We start from the raw sequence: 9,047 nt of genomic DNA, 5'->3' as shown, positions 1-9,047 counted from the left end.
AAAGGGATGGAGGGGAGAGAGAGAGAGAAGAGGAGACCAGAATGTCTGGATTATATAGGGAGGAGCCTCTGGGGCAAGGACAGCCCAGCCTCTGGGCAGGAAAATTTAAGGTGGGGGCAGGGTATGCCAGGTAGGGACTAAGGGATGCTGGGAGAACCTGGAGGGCAGGTCTGCTTTGATATGTAAAGTAAGTACCTCAGTCCCTTGTCCCTTTCTGAAACCAAACCCTCAGGCTGCTGAGGGCTTCCTCTAGATAGTGTAAGTCCTCCGTTCTGACTCACAGGAACAGGGAGATGAGTTGCAAGGGGCACTGCTGCCTAGCTAACATAACTCATGGTTTCATGTGGCGCCCCCTGGTGTTTTTTACCAGAAGGTGCACCCCAAGGAGACAAGCAGAAAAGACCTTGGGCCTGGACTTTCTTATTAGTGCCTGGCCTAGAGCACCTAAGAGTCCTACACCGCCGGGTGTGGTGACTCATGCCTTTAATCCCAGCACTCGGGAGGCAGAGGCAGGCGGATTTCTGAGTTCGAGGCCAGCCTGGTCTACAAAGTTAGTTCCAGGACAGCCAGGGCAAGACCCTGTCTCGAAAAACCAAAAAAAAAAAAAAAAAGCTACACCATTTACTGAGTTAAAGTGAGCACTCTGCCCTGCACAGAGCCGAGTGGCCCTCCCTTACCCAAAGCCTCTAGGGACACCAACCCTTTTAAGTCAATAAGAAGGACAACCAGGTCAAATAGAGCCTGGCCCAGTGCCTCACGCAAGTGACAGGTGTAAGACTGGCTCTGGTGAAGCTTCCAGGACCTTACAGTGATGGGGCAGAGGGAAGAGATGAGGAAGGGTTTGCCCTGGATTTCTGGACAGGAGTTTCCACAGCCAAAGCCAAAATCCTGTCACTTTCCATACCTTGTCACAATGTTCCCAAAGGCAGCGGCACCAATGTGGCTGCTCTCGAAGGTCTCAATAACCAGAATTTATCTGAACTCCCCAACTCCTACGGCTGGCTAGGATCCCAGCACGAATAATAGATGTCCTCTTCTTTGGGCTCCTGATGTCCCCAAGTTGGCCCAGCTGCCACCCTCCTACAGGCCACCTCCCCTCATCTCCGTGCCTTCCCTTATCCCTCATCCCAGCGTCTTTATCTTATATGCTCAGTACAGCTGGCCATATGCCCCTTAGGGAGTGTTGTTTTTTTTTTTTTTTTTTTTTTTTTTTTTTTTCTGTCGCAACTGCCCTTACCGAAGGTAAGAGTTAATTATTTTCTGATGGCAGTGACCAGACTCAACAGAAGCTGGTGAGCTTGTCTATTCTTCAGTTTCTAGGCTCCCCTCTCATATCGCTGGGAGACAAGGCTTGATCACTTGGCTTGTGCCCTGCCAATCTGAAATTCTCAGGGAACCAAACCAACTCTGACTCCCTCAAAGTCAGCAGAACCTGGAAAGCAGGCAGCCGGCTCAGAGGTAAGTGAGTGTTTTCCTCTTTAATGGCACTCCTCCATATTTTGGGTTGGACGTCTCCACATGCTCAATGGGCAGGGAGAACCTGTGGCTGTCCTAGTAAGCCAAGATGGAGCCACACAAGAGCCCTTGCCTACAGGACACACTAGATATGAAGGGCAGCCTAAGGCTGTACCAGGAAGGGCTTTTTGGAACTGGCCCCCAGTTACCAAAACACACTCTCCAAACAGATTGTGCTAACTACCCTAAATTCCTGAGTTGGGGGGGGGGGGGAGGTCCTCATCCTGCTGAGGAGGGAGCTGTGTCCTCTAACCCTAGCTGGAGGGTTCTGCTAACTGTCTCAGGGCAGTTAGACAGTGGAGGGTGTCACAGGGTTCTGATGACCCGAGAGTTGCCTACTGGAGCTAGTTTTTCTCCATGTGCCTGCAAAGGGCAGGAGCTTGGGTATAAAGTCACACAGGAGTGGGTGGTGGAGGGAGCCTCACTCACACACAGGGCCAGCCGCGGGATTCTGCAGGTGGGGTCTGTGCGGAACAACCCTGTTACTAGGACTAAGAACTCATGTGGTAGGTGAACAAGCAGCTCTCTCCTTTAAGCTGTTTCTCCATTCTCCTATTAGATCCCTAGCTTCTCTCTCACCATAACTAATGTGTATCTAATTCTGTGTGTCCCCAATAGATATGGCAAGGGCACACCCTGGAGATGTTATTCTGCCAAGCATCTTGGTCAGCTTCATCCTCCTGCAACTCCTGACTTCTGGGAACGGTAGGACGCCCCTCCCTTTTCTGACCCTAGGAGCGCCCAGCGTCAGTTTGGGGCTTCCAACAAAGCTTGGGGCTTAAGGGAACTCTCAAAGAGGAAAATGGGGGCACAAGGGGAGCCCCTGCCTCCTGCCTGTGACCTAACCTAGTCCTTCCCTTTGCATCTCTAAGGAAAATCAGATTTCCTGGTCCTTGGACCTCCCCACCCACTTCTGGCCATAGTTGGTCAAGACAAAGAGTTGCCCTGCAAACTGTCACTCAACATCAGCGCTGAGGGCATGGAGCTGAGGTGGTACAGGGACAAGCCCTCATCAGTTGTGCACGTGTACAAGAATGGGGAGGATGTGTATGACGAGCAGATGACGGAATATAAGGGAAGGACCTCATTCAATGGCAGCCATGTGGCCAGGGGAGAGGCCGCTGTGAAGATCCACAACATCACAGTGTTTGACAACGGGACTTATCACTGTGTGTTTAAGGAGTACACATCCCACAGCCAGGCCACCCTGTGGCTGAAGGTGGCAGGTGAGGTTTCGTGTGTGTGTGTGTGGGGGGGGGTGTTTCTACTCCTCAGCTTCTCTCAGCGTCAGCCAGGATTCCAGACCTTGGTCCCCAGAGCCCTGAGTCCTAAGGCTGCAGAGGCTTTGGTGACACCTGCTTCTAGGCAAAGCTGTTTTCCCCGCAAGCTCTGTGTATGGTGTAGTTCCTGTCTGCCTTTCCTTCCTCACACCCTTGTACCAGAAAGAGAGCACAGATGTGGGGGAGGGGGTCAAGGCATGGGAACAGCTGGGGGAAGTGGAAGGAAAGAGACTGAGAGGGAGAAACGGGAAGACAGTGAACAGGAGACAGAAATAAAGTGAAGAAGAGAACAGAGGGAAGGCAGGAGCCAGGAGAGATAACAAAGAGAAACGGGGAGAATGGCAAAGAGGCTGAAACTGCTGAGAGTGGAGAAAGTGAGAGACAGGAGGGAGACAGGAGAGAGACTGGGGTTGTTTGGGGCTATGGAGAAGGTTTCCTAGGTGACAGACCCCAGCTCCTTCCTCATTCTAACAGTAGGAAGCTTTGGGTTTTTTTTTTCTTTCTTAACCCCACCCCCATTTCTCTCAACTGTTTTATTTGGGATGAAGGTATTGCATTAGTAATGTCATCACACTGATGTGGTCCATGCAGATTCATAGAACCTACTTAACACCTGCAAGCCATCCCTTCCCACCAACTGTAGCTGCAGGATCTGAGCTGCTATCTCTTCCTTCCTCCAGGACGGGGCTCGTCCCCCAGAATCCGTGTGACTGACACCCAGGACAAAGGCATCCGGGCCGAGTGCACCTCAGCAGGCTGGTACCCCGAGCCCAAGGTGGAGTGGCTGGACCTTAAAGGACAACCAGTGTCTGCTGAGAGTCACTTCTCAGTTTCAGCCAGCACTGGCCTCGTGGCCCTGCTATCCATTGTGACTCCCCAAGATACGGCTGTGGGGGGCCTGACTTGCTCCATCTCCAATCCCCTCCTCCCAGAGAAGGTGACCGAGACTTACCTGCTGGGTGAGTAGCTACTCAGTTCAAAGACAGCAGAACCTGGCCCTGGGTGCCAGGGATGTTAGGAGAAGGCCATGCAGGCAGAGCCAGAGAAGATCTTCCCTTCAGCCTGGCCAAGAGGGTCGTAGGGATATTGGTTTCCAAGACGATGCAGGGATAGGGATGCAGGGAGATCTACTAGGGAAGCAAGAAAGATTCACCCTGATACTGGCTTTTCTGTTGCTGTCGATGTTTTTAAATGGATCTTGGTTGTTGTTATTGGGGTTTTTTGTTTGTTTGTTTGTTTGTTTGTTTTGTTTTGTTTTGTTTTTAGAGAAGTTTTAGTTGATGGCAAATTAAATCAGAAAATGCATAGACTTTTTCTTTAAAAAATATTTTTATTTTATGTATATGAGTGTTATACTGACTGCATGTAAGTACAGTGTGTGTCTGCAGTATCCTTGGAACTGGAGTTACAGATGGTCGCTGTGAGCCGCCATGTGGGTGTGGGAAATGGGATCAGGGTTCCTCAGGAAGTGCAGCAGAGCTCCTAGCCACTGAAATGTCTCTCCAGCTCCTGAGTCTTCAATACACCTCATCTCATGGTCACAACGCTCTCAGTTATGAACTCCCAGAAAGGGAGCATGACAGGAATGAACAGGCAAGAGCAATCAGGCTCAGCAGCAAGTATGTAGGGCTCGCCAGTGCTGGGTGCTCGGGGTGTGGACATGGGAGAGTGGTTATCTGTTCATTGGTACTGCACAATGCCTGTAAGTCCACTACATTCCCTCTTCCCACTTAATGCCTGGAGAACCGGACCTTTTTTTCTTTTCTTTCTTTGCATGGTTTTGCCTTTCCATGATTCAGCTTTGCCTGGTAGATACTGAAAAGGCACCATGGCCAAAGCCACTTACAGAAGTAAGCATTTAGTTGGGGGCTGGCTTACAGTTTCAGAGGGTTAGTCCATTATCATCATGGCAGGAACCATGGTGGCAGGCAGGCAGGCAGGCAGGCAGGCAGGCAGGCAGGCAGGCAGGCAAGCAGGCAGAAATGGTGCTGGAGAAGTAGCTGAGAACCCCAGTTGCAGGCTGAGAGAGAGACACTGGGCCTGGCATGGGCTTTTGAAAACTCCAAGCCCATCCCCAGTGACACATGGCCTTCAACAAGACTATATCTAATCCTTCTCAAACAGTCCCATTAACTGGGACCAAGCACTGAAACATCTGAGCTTATGGGGGCCATTCTCACTCAAACCACCAAGCCTATAAATCATTTCTGTTGGGGGCTGAATAACTATCCCACTGTCTGGATAGATGACAGTTAGTTTACCTAGTTAGCTACTAAAGATTAGATGTAGCTTATCATGTAAATTTTTATTTCTTTATAATCCTTTGCTTTTCAACTTTTTTGTTTGTTTGTTTGTTTGTTTGTTTGTTTTTAAGCTTATCACTATGTAACCCTGACTGGCCTGGAACTCACAATAACCATGCAGTCATGAGGCTCCACCCTCAGGACTGTCCCACCTCCCATAGCCTACCTGCACCATCATCTAAGAGACTGGGATCTCAGTGTTTTGGGGTACACAAACCCTCAAGCTGTAGCGCTGAGTATTGGGAGACAACTCATTTTTTTCTGAACCCTCTTTAGAAAGGTCTACCAAAAATTGTATTCCTTGACTTTGGAATGGTGTGTGTGTGTGTGTGTGTGTGTGTGTGTGTGTGTGTGTATACGCATGTCTAACAAAGACGATCCCCTCCTGTTTTATTCTTGATGCCTTTGGAATCTCCTTAGCCTCCCTGTCCAGAAGGCCTCTGTCCACGGAAAGCGGACCAGCTCTGCCTTTGATCCTCACCGCTCTAGGGCTGGTCTCAGCAGCAATAGCCTGTGCCTTTGGGAAATGTCACAAAGAAGAGCATAAAACAAATCAAGAAGAGGAGGATCCAGGAGCCCGTGATGAGGCCGGGCTCTTCCACGGTGAGTGGGGCCTGACCGTCACACCAGAGACCTGCACGCCAGGCTCTGCTCTGAGGCGTTGTCTTTGTGTCACCCAACACAGCAGGGACAGAATGAATGGCTAGTGGGGATTTCCCAGCTACAACCCACCCAGGGAAAACCCTTCACCACCGAGAGAGGCCTTGGTGAATTATTTCTCACAAGTTAATTCTGCGCAGACTACAGGGCCACCTTCTGGGCAATGGATAGACAAGCGCTTAAAGCTTGAGTCCTTTTCCCACTACTGAAACAAAATGCCTGAAGCTGGGTGATTCGTAAAGGAATGTTTATTTAGCTCACATTTGGGGGCCTAAATTCCCAAGATCAGGTGGTTCATATGGTGAGGGCCCCTTGGCTGTGTCATATCATGGTAGATAGCAAGACAGAAGAAACAAGGAATTTGAGGACATATGGGAACTACCCAGGGTCCTCAGAGAACTGAATGGTGTTCCCATGAATGCATCACCTTGGACAAAGCTCCACCTCTGAAGTTTCCCCACCCCTTACTGCTCACACTGAAGACCAGGCTTCTAACACACAAAACCTGAGGGCACATGGCAGCCACATGCAACCCACAGAAAAGCCCACATCTGGGGTTCCAAGTCTTCTCTCTGCTGGAGATTGTCTCTGTGTTAGTTAGTTCCTCTCTGTCTCTGTCTCTCCCGCACAGAGCCTGGCCTCTGGCCTGGGTTTAGTGCACACTAGGAGCTGTCTCAGGCTGTGCTCACACCTCTTCAAGTATCCCTCATCCCTGCCTCCCTCATTGCCTGAGGCATGGAGAGCAAGGTAAATGGAGACAGTGAATGATGGCTAGAGATGGATGGGGAAAGCTTCAGATAGGAGACAGAGCTTGAATCCTTCATCCCCACAGGGCCAAGAGGCCAAAAGAAGGCATGGGGATACCTGTCACTTTCTTCTCTCTACAGTGAGTCTGTCCCTGGACCCTGAAACTGCCAGTCCCAAACTCATGGTGTCTGAAGATCAGAAAAGCGTGAAGCGGCTGCTATTTGACCAGGATGTGTACCCCAGTTCCAGGAGATTTAACCAGGACCCCTGCATCCTGGCTCAAGAGCGATTTGAGGCAGGGAGACATTACTGGGAAGTTGAGGTTGGGGACAGAAGGGCCTGGATTCTGGGTGTGTGTCTAGAGAGTTTGGTACGAGAAGGAAGGATCCCCAAGTCACCCCAGCATGGCCTCTGGGCACTAGAGTTTTACAAGAAGAAACTCCAAGCCCTCTCCTACCCCCGGACTTGCCTGTCTCCTCCAGAGCCCCTCCGGCGGGTGGGCATCCTCTTAGACTTTGAGGCAGGGCACATCTCCTTTTATAATTCAACCAATGGCTCTCTGATCTATGTGTTCTCTGGGTTCTCCTTTTCTGGTCCCCTGCAGCCATTCTTCTGCCTCTGGACCCATGACCCCAGACCCCTAACCATCTGCTCGGTGGTCACAGAGACCAAAGAAGACACAGAATCTTCTGGAGATCCCGGCCTCCCTGGGGACTCCTGAGATGTCCTTAAGAGAGGAAAGCTCCTGCCTTCTTGTGCCTCCTAACTCCTGGCACGATCTATCCCATTCCTATATAAAAATATGATGAGACACCAGGGGCTGGCTATGCTCCCCCTGCCAAATTTCTGTGCCAAATGCTGACACCACTCACCGGGGTCAGGGATTTCTGAAGGCATTGTAATTTGGAGATGAGACATTGAAAAAGATTGTGGATAAGGGGAGTCATTTATGTACCTTAACCTCATAGATCTGGTACTCTTATAAGAAGGAAGAGTAGGACTCGGAGAGATGCCACTCACTAGCCAAGGAGACCAGCAATGCCCTGGTCTCATATTTGTAGCCTCTGGGACCTAGAAAGTGGTTCCTGCCAAGTGAGAATCCTGGGAATCTCCTATGTTGCCTTCTTTACTATGGCTGCCCTCTCTCAGTGAGGCAAACTATACAATCAGCACACCAGGGGGTATTCCTGCCATGCACTTAGAGTGTATGTATGTATGTATGTATGTATGTATGTATGTATGTATGTAGACCATCCAGTCCAGTGGTGGGTGTGTTGTGGTTGCACAGTAAATAACAGTCGTACCCTCCCTTCTCACTCTCCCTCCATCTAGTTCATCTCTCACCTGTCCACTTCCTCTCTTTCCTCTCCCTCCTTCCCACCTTCTTTCCTTCTGTTAAATGATTTTATTATTTTGCATTATGTGGATGTGTGTGTGTCTGCGCACACAAGTACGGTGCCCACAGAGGCCAGAGGATAGCATCCGATCCCTTGGAACTGGAGTTAGAGAGTTTGTGCGTTGACAGAGGATGCTGGGAATGAAACTCCATTCTTCTGCAACAGCAGCCAGGGCTCTTAATCATAGAACCATCTCTCCAGTCCCTCTCCCTTCCCTTGTTTCTTTTCTTCCTCCTCCAATCTATTTCTACCTAAATCTCTTTCTTTCACTCACTGTGACAGACTAGTTCAAGTCACACAAAGGCAAAGATCCCAAGATTCCTAAGACTTTGGTCAGAGTTCAGTGAGGACAGAAACCACATCCATGTTGAAAGAGAAAACAGATGAGAAGTGGGTTTTAATGGACCCTTGAGAACACAAGTGCTGGACCCAGCTCTCGGCTACCTGAGAATCTTCCACTCCAAGACTGCGGCAGCAGGAGGAAAGAGCCCAGGGAGTGGGTGCTGCTCCATGGTGCCTGTTCCATAGGGACTGAGGAAAACGCTCTGTCTAGTGCTGCGAAGCTGGTGGCCCCAAGAGAAACAGAGTCTCACCATCCTGCAGACCCAACATTCCCTCTTGCTGTTTGTTGCAAGTTCAAGCAGGGATTGTTGGTGTGATTGATCTGGGGGTAATCAGGACCCCACTCCAAGGGGCCTGGGGCTTTTAGGTTAAGAGCTCTGGCCTAAAAGCCACTAGTGACTCTTCCCTCTACATTCTGGAGACCAGAAATCTGAACTGAAGTGTTGTCAGGGTTGGCTTCTCCTGAAAGCATGGGAAAACCAGGCCTCCCTTCCAGTGTCTGGGGGAGTCTAGTCCTCTTAGCTGGCAGTCACATCACTGCAAATGCTGGCCCTGTGGTCATATGGCCAGCTCTTCTCTGGTTCTCCTTAAAAATTTTCTCTTAGCAATCCAACTCAGAGCCCATGTTAATGCCGGCTGGCTCCACCCAGAGGTTTGTAACTTGACTGCATCTGTAAGGACCTTTTCCTCCAAATGATGCTGGTCACAGATGCGAGAGGTCCTGACTCCCACATATTTGGGGGGACACTGAACCTACCCTAGTGGGTTGGAGTTGAAGGGTCCTGGCTGAGTGGTGGGCACCC

The 9,047-nt window shown here is 50.2% G+C and overlaps 1 protein-coding gene across 1 annotated transcript; it reads left to right on the top strand.

The window, feature by feature from the left end:
* Positions 1-1,284: 1,284 nt before the first annotated feature.
* Btnl10 (Butyrophilin-like protein 10) lies at positions 1,285-7,226 on the top strand. Its single transcript, XM_029483219.1, has 6 exons — positions 1,285-1,458; positions 2,134-2,220; positions 2,388-2,741; positions 3,476-3,754; positions 5,519-5,701; positions 6,646-7,226. The coding sequence occupies exons 2-6, from the start codon at positions 2,136-2,138 to the stop codon at positions 7,224-7,226; spliced, it is 1,482 nt and encodes a 493-aa protein (XP_029339079.1). The 5' UTR covers positions 1,285-1,458; positions 2,134-2,135.
* The last annotated feature ends 1,821 nt before the right edge of the window (positions 7,227-9,047 follow it).

This window comes from Mus caroli, unplaced genomic scaffold, assembly GCF_978045245.1.
Source record: "Mus caroli unplaced genomic scaffold, Mus_caroli_1 scaffold_13, whole genome shotgun sequence".
NCBI classification, from domain to species: domain Eukaryota; kingdom Metazoa; phylum Chordata; class Mammalia; order Rodentia; family Muridae; genus Mus; species Mus caroli.
This window is presented reverse-complemented; position numbering and strand designations above follow the sequence as displayed.